The 20,401-nt window shown below is 40.8% G+C and overlaps 1 protein-coding gene across 1 annotated transcript in view; it reads left to right on the top strand.

Annotated features, from left to right (window-relative positions):
- Nucleotides 1-5,655: 5,655 nt before the first annotated feature.
- Nucleotides 5,656-20,401, top strand: part of LOC145410139 (uncharacterized) — a 42,874-nt gene continuing 28,128 nt past the window's right edge. The window contains exon 1 of the mRNA XM_080280337.1: nt 5,656-5,762. Within this exon, the coding sequence (XP_080136463.1) occupies nt 5,702-5,762 (61 nt within the window). The 5' untranslated portion in view covers nt 5,656-5,701. The remainder of the gene's footprint in view (nt 5,763-20,401) is intronic.

Raw genomic sequence — 20,401 nt, forward strand, 5'->3', positions numbered from 1 at the left:
GGTGCTGGGCGGGGCATGGCACTGGGCGTGTACTAAGCGTACCGCCCTCCGCCTATCGGCTCATAGTCGCGAAGCTCAAAGGTCCGTACCAGGGGTTCCCTACTTCATGAAGACTCGAAAAATCCCAGTTCTGTCCAGTATTCCGGACACTGGGCTCCAATGGAATATATATATATATATAAATATATATATATATAAATAAATAAATATATAAATAAAAATATATATATATATATATATATATTTATATATATATATATAGATAGATAGATAGATAGATAGATAGATAGATAGATAGATAATTAGATATATTATTATCACCATCAACCATTACAAGTCCATTGCTGAACTAAGGTCTCCCCCAACCTTTTCCACAAATTCCTTGACTGAGCCACTCTCTGCCATTTTTCCTATCTCATCTCTCCACCCCCTGCCTAGCCTTTTTCTGCTACGCTTACAATCTCTTGGTATCCTGTCAGTCAGCCTCTTGCTCCATCGATTCCATTATTCTTGCTACATGGCCTGCTTACCACTATTTCTGTTCTTGTATAACTTCTATAATGTCTTTGACTTTAGTCTGCTCTCTCACCCAAGTAGAGCTTTTCCTGTCTCTTAAGGATATTGCCAACACTGAAATTTCCATTGCTCCCTGAGAACGAATTAGTTTATTTTCCATCGATTTTGTTAGTTTCCAGGTCTCGCAATCTTACGTCATAGCTGGAATTAGGCCCTTGGCAGCGAAATTACCATTTTGGGTGATTTTAACATACACAATGTTGAATGGTTATTGCATTCTGCCCGGACTTGACGACGCTGGTCAAGAGTGCGAGCTGTTTGCGGAATCGTTTAATCTCACCCAGCTGGTAAAGCAACCAACCAGAATACCTGATAATCCTGACCATAATGCCCATCTCTTGGATTTATTCTTACAAATAATCCAGATCAATACAGGATAGAGGTACTGTCACCATTTGGGTCCTCTGACCACAATCTCATCAAAGCCTCATTAGTTAACACCCCCACGCCTCCCCGTTCTGAACCTGTCAGGGTGACCCGATGGCACTTTGATAGGGCAGACTGGGATGGATTTAGAAATTATCTTGCTGATGTTCCATGGCAGTCTTTTTTCTCTAGTGATCCCAGTTCTACCCAGTCCCACATTTGCGACTTAATACTAGCTGGTATGGATTTATTCATATCAAGTCAACAGTTCACTAAAAGATCGAACTCTCCAAAATGGTATTTTCATGGCAAATGCTCAGACGAAGTTGCGTCCATGGTGCCACCTCTCCATGCCTTCCCTCGTGCTACACGAACATCTGGTAGCACTCATGACTGGAATGTCACTCAGCCATATTGTAGGACTTCTGCCTATCAGAATTCTTTCATTCCCCGAACTGCATCTCTCTGGAACTCGCTTCCCCAGAGTTCTTTCCCTCCAAATTTCAACCCACAGCTGTCCAAGTCTAACTGTTACAGATATTTTATGAACAGAGGACACCAGTAATCGGGTGTATGGATTATTATTTTTTGTTTTTTTACTCATTTGTTTTTCCTTCCTCCGTTCTGTTATTTATATTAAAAAAAAATCGTTATATGCTTTTCGTTTCATACATATTGGTAAGTTACAGATGTCTCTATGTTTACCAAAAGCTTTCCATTAAATTGTAATTCTTCTTTCTATTTCGCTCTCATGGTCTTTCGTTAGTTTTCGTATTTGCCCCAAGTAATTGTATTGCTCGACTTCTTCAAGAATTTCTCCACTTATTCTTATGACGCTCTTTGGTATTTGAGGATTAAACATTATTTTAGTTTTACTCCGGTTCATCTTTAGCCCTACTTTGAGACTTTCTCTGATCAGGTCATTTAACATTTCTTGCAAAGTCTCTGCTATTTCTGAGATTAGGACAATGTCATCTGCAAATCGTAAATGGTTTAGCTTTTCTCCATCTATGTTCACTCGTTTGTTTTCCCAGTCTAGCTTTCTGAAAATACTTTCTAGGCATGCTGTAAATAATTTGGTGAAATTGCATCTCCCTGACGCACGCCCTTCTCAATCTAAATTTTTTCCGAGTCCTTGTGTAATTTAACTGTAGCAGTTCCCTCTTTATATATGTTTTTGAGCAGTTTTACAATGTTCTCATTCACTCCTTATTCTCGCAATAAATTTATAATTGCTTTGTGCTCCACCGAGTCAAAATCCCTTAAGTAATCAACAAACCCTAAACACAATGGTTTATTATATTCCGTAGTTTTTCTCAATTAGCTGATTCACTGTATATAGATGATCAGTAGTCGAATACCCGCTTCGGAATCCTGCCTGTTCACGAGGTTAGTTTTCTTCCATGTTTGTTGTTGTTCTGTTCGTAAGGCTTTAATGATGAGTTTGTAAGTGACTGATAATAGGCTGATGGGTCGATAGTTACTAAGATCTTTTGAGTCGCCTTTTTTGTAAAGTAACATAACAATTGCATTATACCATGTTTGGGGAATCTTCTTCATTTTTATATATAGAGTAAATAAGTGGACTAGCCTGTCTTGTACTTCTGCTACTGCATCCAACGGTAAATCTGCTACTATTCCATCTTCTTCCGGAGCCTTCACTCTTTTCATATTTTTAAGAGAAATGTTTACTTCGTCTGGTGTTACCTCTAGTATTTCACGATTATCAACTGAAAAGATTGCTATTGGTACACACACACACACACACACACACACACACACACACAAAACCATGAATACAACAAAGTCATAGGAATAAAATGCCATCCACTGATTAAGCGCAAAAATTTCAAAAAGTTTTCCGATAGAGCGCAGTCCATCGGAGTTAATACACTAGTGGTTCCCTGTCAAATGGCAACGCAATTTCATTTTGGACGTGACAGACTGATCGTGGGGTAAATGAAAACTGTCAGGAGGCGTTTGAGAGAGAGAGAGAGAGAGCACCAATCATTCTTCATTTTCTATCACTCAGTATTACCATTCCATACGGTATATTGCCACTGTTTTAAGTACAACCATCATTACCTTAACAGTATTACCTAATTTATTTCAACCATAACTGTTACAACTTCCTCTGTTCACATCTATCCTCTTATGGTACTCTTGTCATGGGTTTAGACGACCTACCAACATCTTACCGGTTGGAATTTCTTTATGTAGTACTACAGTATTCCTTTGTTCGGATTTTTTCATGAAAGTTGAGATATGAAACAGAGGACTTAGAATGTACTGTTCGCTGCAGAAGAACTTTGTGAAGATTATGTTTGTGTCCACATTAGCGTATGAGACTTTGTTCATCCATCTACGTATTAAATTTTGGTTAACACGGGATGAGTTAGTTCAGGTGAGCGAGATGGGAGCAGGTAGTGAGTTAAAAATAGTATCGATTAACCCTTTCCATCACATGTGTATTTTAGAAGGATAACAACAAATAACGTTATCCAGCTAAGAAATACGGCGGTAGTCCAAAGAATCAACATTATTATCGATTATCCTTTTCTTGCAACTTTTTAAAATATTTTGGAGAAGGACAGATGAGGTCAGGTGATAGAAATGGTGCCAGGCCAATTTTAATCCACTGTACAAGGAGGCAGTATTTTTGCATAATAATCAGGCTATTACCAGTTGATATTGCTCGAGGTAAGAATGGCCTTTAATTGATAAGAAGTTAATGATGGCTGAACTTAACTTCTCCATTAGGAAAAGTCTCTCTTAAGTTAATTAATATCGTCTGACTGTAGCGAGAATAAACCAGTAAAGCATATCATCAAACTGAAAAAGGTCAACTTCATTCTGAATACTATAACCCCGTGAGAAAAATAAAGCTTCAAAATCATACCTATCGACTATACGAAGGTTAAAGGAGGACAGTCAATTAGTAGTCTTTCTCTAGGCTACGGTGAACCCAGGGAAACGGGAATCACGGAGATCTTGGCGTCCCTCAGCACGTGTGTCTCCATGGCAACCTCTCCCTCTTCCTTTCCCCCCCCCACTGTCCCTCTTTTTCTGCCTCCCCATTCCCTCACTCCACCCCTCTCTCTCTCTCTCTCTCTCTCTCTCTCTCTCTCTGTATAGCTTTCAATCTGCCTATCCATCCAACTATCTGTGTCTATCTATCTGTCTGTCTGTCTGTCTGTCTGTCTATATCTCTCCTTTCCCTGACGTCGGACGTTTTTAAGCCAAAGGCAATGTAGCTTTTGTTCTCATTCTTTTTAACCGACTCAGTTTTTATATAACTAGATTCTGAATATTTACAAAAAAATTAAAGTTTTTCAAATGATGATAAATTGGCATGGATCTAATTTACAGTCAGTACTATTTTTCTGCTACCCCGCGTATAACCTGATTAAATCTGCTTTTATCTCACTCCAATGTCGTCTTTGCTTAACAGATTCACACAAGGCGCCAGAACAATGACACTGAACTTTAAGGTATCCCCATAACCCCTTGAACCAAAGGACCTTCTTATATTTCACTCTAGCTATCTCCAGACGACTTTATTTGGCTCAGGAGAGACTTGTCAAACAGTGAGAGAGAGTTTCAGCGAATGAGTAAGGTCGTCTGGAGAGAGCAAGAAGAAGAAAAAATTATCTTTGTGTAGGAGCTACGTTGTTGTGACTCAGACCTCCTATTCTCCGTCTCCCCCAGAATGGCACTATAGAGAGAAAGAGACAAAGAGACTGGCAGGCACAGACGCACAACCGCCAAGGGAGCCACCACCACAGATCCCAAGTCCATTTAGTGACCGACGCGACGTGGTGAGGGAAGGTTGTGTGGCTCGGTCCGTCCTCCATTCTGTGTTGTGTTGGGAACTTTTTTATGGTTCACGTTAGCTAATCTCAACAACGTAGTTAACCTCATTAGCAACTTTAGATGCGCATGGCTCGATCAGTCCTCCTTGTCTGTGGTGTGTTGGGATCTCTGTTTAGTGCTTTACGAAGTTCACCTTAACTAACAACATTTACTAAGTCCTCATTAAGTGTTTGTCTGTCCTGCCCTGCTGTGCTAGGAACATTTGTCTGAGCATTATTTATTTTTTCATTAGGTAACTTCATCAGAATATTTAGTCTCAGCTTAAATGAGACTGTTACTGTGGTGACGTAAGAATCATGACCCAGCACCTTTAGCACAAGAGGTCTTCCCTGTGCTGAGTAAAAGCGCCTGACGGAAGAGAAGTAAAAAAAAAAAAAAAAAAAAGAAAAAGAAAAAAAGAATCTCAATGAGAAAAAATGGAGATAGTTTCCAAGCCCTTCACTACAAAGGGTCTTCTTTAAGTTTAATAAAATCATCAGGCGCAGTAAGAATAATATAATTAAAACTTCACAGTACATAATGGCGAACGAGATAACCATGAACCTCAAAAGAGTCTAACGAGAACAGGACCTACACAGACTACACCAGAGAGACATCTTAGAGACAGTGTTAACAGGGGATGTCCGAGAGAATTATGACTCCGAAAGCTATATAAAAGGAACAGTCTCTGAATAGTCCACATCGTACTGAAGGGGATAAATGTGTGTGAAATGTCTGCATCTCCGACAAGCGCTTAAGAGGAACAGCACCTACACAGACTACAGCAACGCGTCATCGTAGAGAAAGGGTTTACTGCGGGTGAACGAGATGACTGCAACTACGAAAAGTGTCTAATGGAACAGCAGCTGCCCAGACCAACACACCTGTGACCTGGCTCCTCTAAACCATGAATGGAATGTGTGTGGCTAGGATTACGCTGGCACTGCTCGTCCTCACTCACAGATATGGTAAGAGTCTCTCTTGTCTATCAATTCATCCTTTACTGACCTATTAGGAGAACAGGGACCCGGAGCTAGGCCACTCATTCCAGACTTTCAAGGCGAGAGTGATCAGTCTTTTTTACATGGGTGACGTTATGTAACCAGCAAACTACAACCATCCATTATGGGCCACGTCAGGTTGGAGCACCTTAGCCCACAGAACCACTAGGCGTCATATTATTAGACCTGAGATAGCAAGGGTGAAGGCAAACCCGCAGTGGCGTACCTGAGGGGGGGCCCCAAAAGCCTTAAAAATTTATAAGCTTTTTTATTAATATTTAAAAATATATATAGTTATCATCCCGACAATCCCGGCTGAGATATTAGATAAGTTTTGAGAATTATGGGGGTTAGGTTCTTTGCGGGGGGGCCCAGCAGAGAACCTAGCCCCCCGGGCCCCCAAGTTTTTTTACATCATTACTAAAAAACTATGATTAGGTTTTACGATGGGCAGCGCAGTATAACATGTCTTGTAATCGCAGGTATTTAAACCTGGCCATCATGAATTAGGGGCTAGCCAACACCTTCGCTGACTCATTTTTAATTATAAGACTATAAGATTAGACTTGCTTCCTGAATGTTCCTGACGCTGCCGAACAGCCAAGATTTGAGAGAAGGCTTGAACACATTTAGACGGGTATTATTAATTCCGACAACTGGCAGACGATTTTCTTTTGTACAAGAATAGTCTCCCATCGTTTAATGTGTCTAGGGTAGAGTGGTATCTCCTACACTGAAAAGTATCCTCTTGGATAGTCAGAATATATTTGGCAAAACTCCATTTGACTGAATGTGTTGGTGGATTTGTTTCTAATCCCATTTAGCTTGAAAGGTCTCTCCCAAGCTGAATATAATCATCTTGCGGTTGCCAGAATGTAATAAATATAATAGACATCTTTTGACCGAGGAGTGAAAGTCTCCACAATCCAATTACAGACGTGATATGTGATAATTACTTTCATCTAGCATTAGGAAGATGATATTTTATCAGCTAAAGAGTCGATTCCCGACCTCCAAGTGTTAATAACTCTCTGGTTCTTGATACGGTACTCGGCAATTCTCGTCAAATAACTCCTACATAGAATCAACGGTGTGTATCCTTCCAGTGCAACCGAACTCCCTGAACTAACCTGAATGTCTAGAGTTACACGTAATAATACCAACTATGCACTGAGATGAATCTGTAAATGAATGATCTAAGAAGAGCATGTGGAGTTACGTGGATGAGAAGAAAACAGTATAAATGAATGATCTAAAGTGCAGGTGGAGTTACCTGGAGAGACAGTGGGACAACTGTGGATGTACAGGTGAGTTCCGTGTTGATGTGGATGAGCTGCAGAATGTTGAAAGGAGTATCCTGAGCTGGTCTGGCCACCTGGAGCGAATGGAGAGCAAAAGATTGACTAGGAGAATGTAAATGAGTAAGATGGAATGGGATAGAGAGACGAGAAGACCGACATTTAAGTAGAGGGACGGATTTCAGGGATATCAGAGAGAGTGGTGTGGGATGCAGATACGCGAAGAAATTGGCGACGGAGTGGTTATTTGTTCGTGGCCACCCCCACAGGATTAAAGTTTCTTGGTATAGATAGACAGAAAGACAGATAGAAGCAACTCTCCATTATATTTAGACGAGTAAGTTTAAGGTGACGTGGAATGTTGGGAAAGAACATTGATAGAGGCGTGGCAGCGTTTACTGTTCCATACACAAAGGATGAGCATGAGGCGTCTGGCAGTGTGGTAGAGAATTAACCCTCTTCAGTTAACACCAGACGATTACTTCTAGTGGAGAGCGAAGCATACGAGCCTAATAGTTAATACTGTCACTAATAGCCCTCTCGTGGTGGGGACAACTCTAGTATTCCATTTCAGTTAACACCAGACGATTTCGTTCAATTAAAGGTGAATCAATGGAGTCTGAGAGTAATTACTGTCATCAATAACTCTTTCATGGTCAGGACAACTCTTGTATGATATTCCACCTAACAATAGACCAATTAAGCCTATAGAGCTAAACGAACCATACAAGGCCGAAAATGTCAATACTGTCACTAATCACCTTTCAGTGTCCGAACAACTCAAGTATCCTATTCCAGTTACCGGCAGACGATTTTATTCAGCTGACTGACTCACAGAAGGTTAAACTACTAACAAGTGACAGAAATGGTTATGTATATTGATCAAGCTGTGTTAATGATGTCGGCGTTACTGTTTTAGATTTATAGAAGTGTGTGTGTGAGAAGGGGTACCCTTGCACGAAAAGTGTATTATATAATTGTAAAGACTGAGGGAAAACTTCGCTGTAGCTGGAAAATCCCGTTAAAAAGATTCAGACACATATAAAAAATTGTACAGTGCAAAATAAAAATAGACATAATTACAGCGTTCATAATAATAAGAGTATAGAGTGTGATCACACACACACACACACACACACACACACACACACACACACACACACACACAACTCCATGATTCCGAAACACACACGCACAAAAAACAGTTCATAATTCCGACACACACACACACACACACACACACACACACACACACACACGCACACACACAGAGTATGAATGATTCAGACATACAAGAAGGCAGTCCATGATCCAGGCATAAATAAAACAATGCATGATTCTGGCAGTCACAAAAATGCTCATGATATATAAAAACATTATTAGGTCATGCAAAAAAAAAAAAAAAAAGATAGTCAGTGTCAAAAATTCTCTCGCCTCTCTTGTTTTCCCCCCGTTAAAAAAAAGAAAAAAAAATGGTGAATCCGCATCAACTAACACTGAATACACTGATCTGTGGCTGAATAAAGTCCTCAGTGTCAGTTGCTGCGGATTCACCACACTGATTTTCAAAGTCCATGGAGTGAAAAGCATGAGGGGCGACAGGACTTACAATTCCGACTGTACACCATCCCCACATATGACAAAGTGCGTGATTCCTGGACACAAAACAACGGTGTATGATGTCATATGAAAGGTGCGGGGTTAATGAAAGTTAAATCTAATCCCTTCGTTTTCAAAAGACTCTTATACGTTTAATATAATCGTCTGAAGATGGCGGGAATAACAGAGAAAAGACGTTGTTTTAATGAAGGGTCTTTAGCAAAACGATGCGGACCATATTTAGATTAGTCCTCGATCAAATGCAACTTCTCTCTCTCTCTCTCTCTCTCTCTCTCTCTCTCTCTCTCTCTCTCTCTCTCTCTCTCTCTCTCGTCATGAACAAAAATTTATTTCATGTCACTCTCACTCCATGAATATTTTAGAATAGCTGAACCTTTGCAATATTCTTGTTTTTTTTGACCCTCCATGAAACGTACCTAACCCAAGACTTTACATATTCAACTTTCTGCATACATATACACGACCATTATACATTATTACCATATATATAATCGTATTTCGTTTTTTTTTTCATCTATATATTAAAATGTTACTTGTTTCAGACCCCCTCCTCTTTGAACGAAAATGCGAGAATGATACGTAAATGGAAATGTTACTGTCACTGGTAAAAATGTAGCTAAGGGTGTCTAGGTAGAGGAATACATATTTGTCTACTCACCTACTACCTATCTATCCAACCTTTATCTATCAGTCTATCTGTCAAACTACCTATTGATCTATCTATTTTAAGTATAAGTATGGATGGGGAGAGAGAAAGAAAGAGAGAGAGAGAGGGACTGAGAAATTCATACATGCTAACGAGCACTAAGCTTAGAACGAAAAAAAAAAAAGAAGAAGAAGAAGGAATAATCAGGTAAAAAATAGTCGTTCTTAAACACAGGCAATGAAGCAACAATAATGAACTGTGATGGAGGGAGGGCACTATAAACACTAGCAAGTAATTTTGGAAGACATCGACCCAGAAACTGACATGGCGTCCATTGCGAGGATACAGTCACTTCAGTTACGAAAAAAACACTGCCCTCACTCATGGGAAAAAAAGAAAAAACAAGAAGGAACGCTTAAAGTGAAATAACAGCGTCCACCAACTGATACACTGGATGAGTAGTTGATTTTCCCCTGTAAGAGCGACCATCTACATATTTCTCTCAAAACTGAATAAACTACATAATTCTTACCTAACTGTTAACCAACTTTCTTTTTTTCAAATTAGATCCCAATTGTTTGAGTTGGTTTTATCCAGGGACCCTGAACTTTGAGCTTTCCCTGTGACCTTCTCTTTCGACCGATTATTCTCAAAATCGATCTTTTTTTTTTTTTTTTTACTTCAACCTGTAATCATCCATAAACTTTAGCCTTCATGATATAATAACATTCAGCAGACCTCTCAAGAATGAAAGGTCACATTCTTGGATGATCCTCAATTCATCCACAAAGTTTAATCCAAATCACATCAAAACTTCTTTAGCCTAGTTATTTTATTCACTCACAGACACACGGTTCGAACTTGCTCTTGCAGTGTGATCAGGGTCGGATTTACATATGGTGAGGCCCTTAGCTCTGGGAAGCTGTAATGGCTCTGTATGGCAATTGTTAACAAAGAATAAGGGTGTGTAGTAACTGAATTTGACAAGAATGTCGCCAATATGCATAGCAAATCCGTGCAGAGTGGGTTAATTCAGTTAAATCATTACTTAAATATAAGTTATAATAAGACTGTAACAAACGAAAGAGAAAAAAAATCAGATTTTGAGAGGCCCCTTCAGATTGTGAGGCCCAGAGCTGTAGCTTGTTTAGCTTAGGCCTAAATCCAGCCCTGCCCGTGACTGATTTTCACCAAAAATGAATTCTTTTTGTCTTTCCCTGATATTTAACCATTATCCAAAATTTGATGTAAATCGGGTTAATACTTTAAGTTGACTCATCTTTGACCTTGACCTTTGACCTATTGTTCTAAAAGGCAAGAGTTGTACTACGTGGTCGATCCTGGACCATTCCACTAAGTCTGACTAAAATCCGATGCAAAGCTATTGAGTTACGGTATTTTGTTAAACACACACGGGTTGAAATTTGACCTTGCCCTTCGACCTTAACCTTTGAATATTCCCAAATCTGATTCACTTCATTATTCCGTTACCTTCAATTATTTCTCAAAGTTTGGTTGAAACTGGGTAAAAAAAAAAAAAAAAAGTAAGTTCATTTTGCTAGGTCAATGTTTGACCTCGCCCTGTAGACCTTTGAACTATTGTTCTAACACACAATAGGTTTTTATATGCGCTATCATCCCACACTTTTTCCACGTTTGCTTAAAATCAATTAAAAACTGAATTGTTTTGCTCACACACACACACACACACACACACACACACACACACACACACACACACACACACACACACACACACACACACACATAAATACATACGCACATACACACATACGTACATAATACACGCTCGCGCGCTCCCCGAGGGGGAAAAAAAAAAAACATAATGATCTCCCTTGGCCTGCGAGATGAGGGCATAAATATTACTGCAATTAGATAATTATGGGAAAAAGACAAATTATAGAATCTGCATAGTCAACTTAAAGCAAAACAAAATGAGGCCGAAGCTAAATCTGTTCCTGAAACCATTACTAAGCTTAACAATACAGGCAATTTTTGTAGGCGAGATTCTTTCACTTTAACCTCTCAAGACACTGCAAAGTTAAAACACGAATATATACATTCATTTCGTCTCCTCTTTCATTGTGTGTGTGTGTGTGTGTGTGTGTGTGTGTGTGTGTGTGTGTGTGTGTGAAGTAAAGTCTCTCTAAAACTGTTTTCTCCTTAGCCTTCTCTCCATTGTATATACTTCTCCCTCCTCCCCCTCCACAGTCACTTTTATTCCCCCAACCCCCTACCAACTTTGTCCCTAACCTCTCCCATCCTCGTCCCCCAAATTCTCTCCCCTCCTCTCTTCCTCAGTCTCCCCCCGACGCTTATCCCCTCCCCCTCCCTCGCTCCCCCAGCACCCCCCACCACCCCCTCGCCTTATCGTTACTGGTAAGTTTTCTCTCTAATATGTATGAGAGTTGAAACTGGGGGGCATGGTTTTAGGGGCATGGATATGCTGTAAGAGCAGTGGGTGTAGGGATCATTGTGTATGAAAAATAAGTCTGTGGGTGTAGGTGTAAAGTCAGTTTGTATAATGAGTGTGTAAGAATCACTGGGTGTAAGAATCGATGAGTGTTAGAATCAGTGGTTGAAGGAGGAGGTAGAAGTGGAAGTGTAAGAGTCAGTGTATGTAAGAGTCAGTGGGTGTAAGAGTCACTGGGTGTAAAAGTCACTGGGTGTATGAGTCAGTATGTGTAACACTTAATGGGTGTAATGTGTACGAGTCAACTAGTGTAAGAATCAGTGGGCATCAGTGTAAATCAGAGGGTGTATGCGTCAGTGGGTGTAAAAGTCAGTGGGTGTAGGAGTATGACTCAGAGGTTTTAAGTGTAAGAGTCAGTGGGTGTACGAGCCAGTAAGTGTAAAAAAATCAGTCGGTGTAAAAGTAAGAGTCAGTGAGTGGAAGCATCGATGACTGTAAGAGTTCGTGTGTGTGTGTGTGTGTGTGTGTGTGTGTGTGTGTGTGTGTGTGTGTGTGTGTGTGTGTGTGTGTGTGTGTGTGTAAGAGTCAGTGCGTAGCTGAGTCGATAAGTGTATGAATCACCGTGTATAAATCAACAAGTGTGAGAATCAGTGGGTGTATGAGTGAGTATAAGAATCACTGCGTGTAAGAGCAGTTGTGTGTAAGAATCATGTAGTGTAAAATTACGTGCAAGAGTCAGCGGGCGTAAGAATCAGTAAGTATACGGGAGGATGTAAGAATCAGCTGATGTAAAGAGAGAAAGAAAGAATCGACTGATATAAGAGGGGATGCAAGAATCAGTGGGTGGAAAATATAATGAAACTGAGAGAGAGGAAAAGAGAAATAAGGGGGACTGAGAAAGGGAAGCGTGAGAGAACATTTCAGGAAAGTGAATGAGGGGTGAGAGGCAGTAATGAATAATAACGCAGAGACGTGAGGGATCAGGCTGAGGGGTGAGGGGAGAGTTGAGTGAGGTTGTGTGACGGTTGAGTGAGGGTGAGATTGCGTGAGGGTGAGGTAGGATGTGAGGCGGTATGTAAGGCATGTAACAGGGTGTGGGTGGGGAGGTGGTGTGTGAGACTGGAGTGACACTATGAGTGGAAGTGTAAGGGATGTAACAGGGTGTGAGGGATATGGGTGTGTGTAAGCGATGTAACATGATGTGCATGGCGAGGTGATGTGTGAGGTTGGGTATATGGAGAGAGATTATGTAGGGGGTGAGTGACAACAAAATTGTGTGAGGGGTAAGGATTGCGGGTGAGGGGGTGTGTAAAGGACGAGATATGATGTGAGGGGAGAGATGATGTTTGAGGGTGTTGAGAATGAGAGGGGAGTAAGGATGAGAGACAGTGTGAGGGTGGGGTTGTGTGAGGGGTGGGATGTGAATGGAAGGGATAAACTGTGTGTGTGAGGGAGGCAGGATTAGAAGGGTGAAGAGTGAGGGAGAAATGAGTGAGGGTGAGACTGTGAAGAGTGTGATTGAGTGAGGGATGAGGTATGGGGGTAAGGGGTGAAGGAGGGTAAGATTATATAACGGGTGAGGCAGTGTGAGGTGTCAGTGAGGATGAGATTGTGTGAGGGGTTAGTGAGGCGTAAAAGAGGATGAGATTGTGTGTGAGGGGTTTGTGAGGAGAGAGAGAGAGAGAGAGAGAGAGAGAGAGAGAGAGAGAGAGAGAGAGAGGATGAGATTGTGTGACGGTTAGTGAGGAGTGAGAGGGGATGAGATTGTGAGAGGGTTAGTGAGGAGTGAGAGAATGAGATTGAGTAGGATTTGGATATTAGTGTGATGAGTGAATGCTGCATTGAGAGATGAAAGGTGAAGTGTGAGTGGGGGTGAGATTATGTGACGAATGAGATGTGGATGTAAGGGGTTAGGAATGTGTAAAGAGTGATCGGTGGTGTGGGACATTTAATATTTGAGGGATGAAGTATGGATGAAAGGTGAGGTTGAATGAGGTTGTGTGTAGGGTGAGAAAGGGTAATACACAGTGCGGAGTGAGGTATGAATTTGAAGAGAAGAGAATTAGGGTATAAGTAGGAAGGCCTGACATGAGGGATGAGCTATGAATGTGAGGGGTGAAGTAGGGATGAGAAGGATGAGGGATTTGTGAGAGTGAAGGGCGAGTGTGAAGGATGAGTGCGAGTTTGCGTGAGGGGTAAGACAGGAATGTGAGCTGAGGTGTGAGCGCAAAATGTGAGGTGAGAGTAAGATGGGCGAAGGGTGAAGTATGGGCGTGAGAGGTGAAGGATGTATATATGAAGTGAGTGATATTGAGTTTGTGTGGCGTGAGTAATGTCTATTGCACTGGTTTGTGAGGAGACTGGAGGAAAAATGTGTGGGAGGGGGAGGCAGACAGACAGACAGACAGGACAGACAGACAGAGACAGACAGACCTGGAGTAAGAACATAAAGGGGGTGGGAGGTGAGAGCTTGTTTGAAGGGTGAGGTATGGCTGGACGAGGAGGTTGGGGTAAGAGTCAGTAGGATGGGTGTGAGAAGTGAAATTCTGTGAAGGATGGCGTAGCTTGAGGAATCAGTAACAGTGTGTGAAAGGGCCAGTGATGTGTAAGACAGTGTGAATTGCAAGACAGTGTGAAGTGTTAGGTAGAGTAGGGGGATGGATATAGAGTAGATATGAGTGACAAAAGCTTGTGAGGAGTGGGGAAGTGTGAGAGGTGAGGTATGGGTGAGAGAGATGGGGTAGTGTGAAGGATAAAATATGAGTGTGAGGCTTCAGGCTGTGTTGAAGCTGGCAGATTGATGAATGTGAAGGGGGTTGTAGTGAACAGTGAATTGGAATGAGGGGTGATTTAGTGGGTGATAGGGTACGTGAGGGGTGACGTAGTAGGTAGTGGGGTGGAACAAGGAGTGCCGTATATGGAGGGTAATTGCCACTGGATCAAAGCAAGAGTGAAAAGGGTTAGTGTAAGGGACGTGTGAGAGAGATGCTGAGCAGTTGTTGAGGGTGTAAGGGATGAGTGATACATTTCCTGACGGGTAGGAGTGGGAAGGGTGTATGAAGGGCAAGGGGAATACAGGGGTTGAAGCGCAGGCGGGTGGGATGGGGTGCAAACGCAATACGGGTTTATGAGGTGGGGGAGTGGGTAAAGAGAGGGCAGATGGCTTAGCTACAGGGTAAGTGGCAGGGGCTGGGAAGGGTGAGAGGCACAGGAACCAGACAGGAAATATATTATGAAGGTTGATATAGAATTCGTTAGTCTAGATGAGTGTCGTTGCTTATAAGTCACAGAGTAGGAATGTATGTAGTCTGTATAGCTGGAGTTGCAGTGGTTCGGTGGTAATGTACTCATCATATGATGCGTGTGTCCTGAGTCTAGGGTTCAAACCTATTCCGAGAGAGTAAGTGCTGGTAGTATGTCCTTTCATGCGCTTGCAAAGGCCGCTCCCTGTCGGTTTTTCCAATGACATATACAAAATCATCATAAACATAGCAAATATAGAACTTCCATCTTCGTAAGAACCACTTCATACAGACACCCATTCCCAATTCGTATTTCGCCAGCAAAAGGAAGAATTAATTCTAGCTATTACTCTCCCCTCGAGAAGATCCAGTCCTGCAATGGAAACAGTACGGACCTATAGAAATGCAGGAACTGATATGCAAGGTCTGTACAATATTTATCAACATATGAGCATTAACTCTATTAATTAGGATTTTATGCTGTTGTGTGCGATTTATTTCTCTGATAATAATAGAGTAAGTGCACTTGTTACTTCACAGCCCCAAACGAATTTCGCTCACTATCATTGTACTGTTGCCAATATAAAACTAGAATGAGTTAATATCCATATTTCATTAGAAACTATATGTGACATTTGGTAATAGACAAGGAGATATTCCATGTTGTTAAAAAAAAAAAAAAAAAAAAAAAAAAAAACACTTCGTAAAAATCTCAAAATCTATCCCGGCTGAGGCAGGGAAAAGTTTGAGGGAGTGAATTTCATTAACCCTTTAGCTGCGAATTGCCTACTTTGCATTTTTATTTCGGGTGACGTTAGGCAATTTCCCAATACTAGAGTGAAACCTAGAGCAGTAAAAATGTTAAAGCGATCATCATGAATGCTTTGGTTGGCAATACTGAGCTTTGTTTTTTTTATTCTAGATTACTATGGATCACTTTACTCAGCTCATATTTATTCACAGCTGCCAGAGAGTTGAAGCATTCTCCTTCATTCCTCAGTAATATTCACTAATGTGTGGTAAAAACATCTCCACTCATATCATCACACAAAATCTGAATGTAACAGAAATAACATGTTTCAGAATAGTCGAATCGGTATGAGTGCCCAAACAGTGACATGTGAGGATGTGTGTGCAGTTTCTTGCTGGTGAGCTGAAAAAACATTTGATCCTCAGTAAACGGACCGCATAGTTTATATTCAAAGGTGGATACATTAATAAATAATTCATTGCTTCCTCCGCCCGCTCTATGCCACCATCCCATATTCACTCCATTACCCCATTTTCCCCTATTTCGTGTAACGCAGAGAAAACAAATAAAAACGGTAATTGATTTTTAGGGCCATTGTTTTCTGGTAAGGAAGAGGACAGCCAAGTTCAAAGAGCCATTGTTTTCTTTTGTTTCGTCCTGTCCAACTGATTTTCCATGATTTTGTTAGGTGGCCGTGAAACCCTCTAATTGACTATTGTTTCCATTGTTCAGAATACACAGATGTAAGCCTTTTGTACGAGTAGTGTTAACCCTTTCGCTGCTGTAAACACACCTGGATATTTTGCCCTTTTCGTGGTCAGGGCAGCTCGAATATTTCATTCCAGCTAACACCAGGTGATTGTATTCAGCTTAGGGTTAGTCATGGGAGGAAGGGAATGTTAATACTGCCACCATTAACCCTGTCATGGTCGGGACAATTTTAGTACTCTATTTCTGTTTACGGCTGACTATTTTATGAATAAAAGAATGTATAATATAAGCCTGAGAGAATTAAGCACTTCACCCAAAGAACATTTATTTATTTATTTATTTATTTATTTTTTGCTATCTCCACACGATTCAGGAAAAGAGAGGCTTCTCGATTTGGAGTGGTCACACATACAGGTAACCTTCATTATTTCCCCGAAGCTTTCCCAAGATTACTAAAATCATCCTAAGACATCAATAATACACTCCAGAAGATATCATCGAACTGGAAGGGTTGATCGAGGTAATACTAAGATATTTCAGCTGAGAAATATTTCATCCATTAATGGGTACATGAAGATAATTACTACGAACTGCCTCTCCTAACTCGGCTGATATAATTGCTAAGCGTTAGTAATAATGAAAAAGTAATAATTCAGTCGTAGGTGATTATTATTATATAGGTCAGCTTAGTGGCGACCATCAATCACTCACATGATGTGGTGTTACCTACTTCACCCTTCACCTTTATCATTCTTTTCTGAGTTTGCCCTACTCTCTTCCTATTTCTCCCATCTTTCCTGTCACTTTTTATTACTCTTCTTTCGTTTTCAGGTGGCTTTACATTGAGTGACAAGTCTAATGGTTTCTTGTAGGCCAGGAAACCATTTACAGCACTGGATCGTAACCATGTAACCAACCCATACATGTTCCTTACGTGTCAACAAGTGGGTTGGCAGAGGGACAGCGCCCCTCCCCATAAAACAACCAACCCAAAGACAAGCGGCCATTCCTTACGGGATTAGGGTGTCTGGCTATTGACAAAAGTAGAGAACTTAGAAAAGTTAGTTTTTACTGATGGAGGCTGTATCTAACCCTTCCAACGTAAAGGTTCTAAACGAAATGAAATGATTTGTATCAAGAATGAAACAAAGACTCTCACTGGAGTAAAAAAATTCATTGTGTGGAATGACGCAGACAATGCCGAAGGTCTAAGTGACAAATTCACGGCTATATAACATATTCCAATGGGCATTTCGAAGAAAGGTTCTCCTGCTTCAATATTTTTCACTTCTTGATTTTTTTTTTTAACCCACAAAATTTTTAACCCTCTTCTGGTCGGGATAACTCCAGTATTCTACTCAGCATCTCCTTACCTGAATCAACGATGTTATTCAGCTGAAATTAAGTCGAAAGAATTGGAGAGTTTTAATATCATCAGCTTTAAACCCTTTCCTGCTCTGATTAACTCAAGTAGGCCTACTCTAACTAATATATGAGAGGGAGTATAGTAACCTGAGTGTAAACAGTGAGAAACTGGGCAAGGATAATGATGATGACATTGATGATGGTGACTGCGGATTTTGGTGACTACATATAATTCTTATTTTGCTGATTTCAATTGGAAATAGATAAGTTCTGCTCAACACGTGGCCTTGGGCATGAATACGTCACGAAGCCTCTTAGCAATATTTAGAACACCAGAGACGGGGCTGCTTGGCCAGACTGCCTAGGGAACAACTACACTCAGAGAAATAAGAGTGTATATTCTAATCGATTAGGAAGGCTCTCTTACACCCCTTCTCTATATCAGTTTATTTCTATGTCTGATTCGTTAAAATGTACTTATATGATGTCTATGTTATCTATGTCCGTAGAGGAAAGATTAAATTACAATAACGTACAGGTGAGGACCAAAGAAACACAGACTCGGATTAAGTCTGGGCGTACAAGGACTGGGTCATTTCTAGCTGATGAGTTACGCTGGGGTGGGTGGGAAAGTGGCCGCACCTTCCCCTCACGTACCCCTGCCTGATGCTATTCCCACACTTTCCCCTCTGTACCTCGTCAGCCAGAAATGACCCAGGACGGTATTCTCATGCGATTAGGAAGCTTACTAACACCTCTTCCTTACCGATTTATTCCAGTATCTGCCCTGTTATTATAATCTTGTTTTGATATTCATGAAAAATATGTCGACATTAAGGAGATAATTTTATATTATAAAAGACAAAAAAGAGGATATTAATACTATCCATCAATCAATTGACCTACATGGAGAAACTCATGCAGTAGCCGTTGATATTCCTAAAGCTTTTGACAGAGTATGGCACCGTTCCCTGCTGTCCAAACTCCCTTGCTATGGACTAACGTCTTTTGTTCCTTTGATTTCTTCATATCTTAGTGACAGGAATATAAGAGTTAAAGTAGATGATGTTTATTCCAATTTTCACTCAATTAACACCGGCGTGCCGCAGGGATCAGTTCTGGTGCCAACCCTATTCCTGGTTCATATTAATGATCTCTTATCTGTCACCCACAATCCCATCCATTCATACGCAGATGACTCAACACTACATAGTTCATTCACGCTCAGACACCCATTTACAAAGTCTAATATCTCTACCTTTCTACTCAGTACGGCCATCTCCATAAATCAAGACCTATCTACGATCAGTGAATTGGGACAAAACAACCTTGTATCATTTAATGCTAGTAAAACTAAATATATACAATTTACTAATATACAGATATTGCCAGATTCGTATATTACCTTCAGTACTACTAATATTCCCATCTCCAAAAGTATTGAAATTCTCGGCGTTTCACTTAACAATGCCCTCAGCTGGACCCCTCATGTTAGATCACTTGCTAAAACCGCCTCAAAAAAACTTGGATTATCGTACAGAGTCCGTAACTTCTTCGCTGTTGAGCAGTTAGCTGTACTTTATAAGAGTCATGTGCACTCTCAGCTAGAATATTGCTCACCCTTGTGGAATGGACGTGGAGAGGTTGCATTAAAACAACTAGAGAAAATTCAGAACAAAGCTGTTAGAATTATTAACAACCCTGCCATTACAAATAAACTACCTCCCCTACAAGTAAGAAGGAATGTTGCCTCCCTTGCATTATTTTACGGATATTTTTATGGCAAATGCTCAGACGAAGTTGCGTCCATGGTGCCACCTCTTCATGCCTTCCCTCGTGCTACACGGGCATCTGGTAGCGCTCATGACTGGAATGTCACTCAGCCATATTGCAGGACTTCTGCCTATCAACATTCTTTCATTCCCCGAACTGCATCTCTCTGGAACTCGCTTCCACAGAGTTGTTTCCCTCCAAATATTAACCCACAACTGTTCAAGTCTGTTACAGATATTTTATGAACAGAGGACACCAGTAATCTGGTGTATGGATTATTTGTTTTATTCATTTGTTTTTCCTTCCTCTGTTGTGTTATTTAAAAAAAAAAAAAGTAGTTTGGAAAATAAATCGCTAAAGAAGAGGCACTAGGAAGCCTCCTTTCCTGACGAGAATACGAACCCTAGTCGTGTGCGTTAGCGCTAAGGCAGGGTCTCTGATACTTTTGTTCGCACCTGTACAAAACGGTAACAATAGGCAAAACACAATGCTAAGGAAGTGGCACCAGATAGTCTTCCAAGCTGTAGAGAATTGGGCCCGAGATACACATTATGTCAAGAAGGATGATGTGTCGTAGGAACGGGGGTCGTTATTGAGTATGAACAGAAATTCCTTGAGTTCTTCTTGTCTGGGCCAGCTCTTTCAGAACACTGTATCAGACAGTAGACAGACAGATAGAGTATTTGTAGTAGTGTAAATTGAGAATTTGTTGTTCCAGTGCAATTTTATTACAATGATGTTTTTTATATCATGTATTTGCTACGTA

Source organism: Coenobita brevimanus, chromosome 84 (genome assembly GCF_032717465.1).
Source record: "Coenobita brevimanus isolate Jiangsu-jjx chromosome 84, ASM3271746v2, whole genome shotgun sequence".
In the NCBI taxonomy this organism is placed as follows: domain Eukaryota; kingdom Metazoa; phylum Arthropoda; class Malacostraca; order Decapoda; family Coenobitidae; genus Coenobita; species Coenobita brevimanus.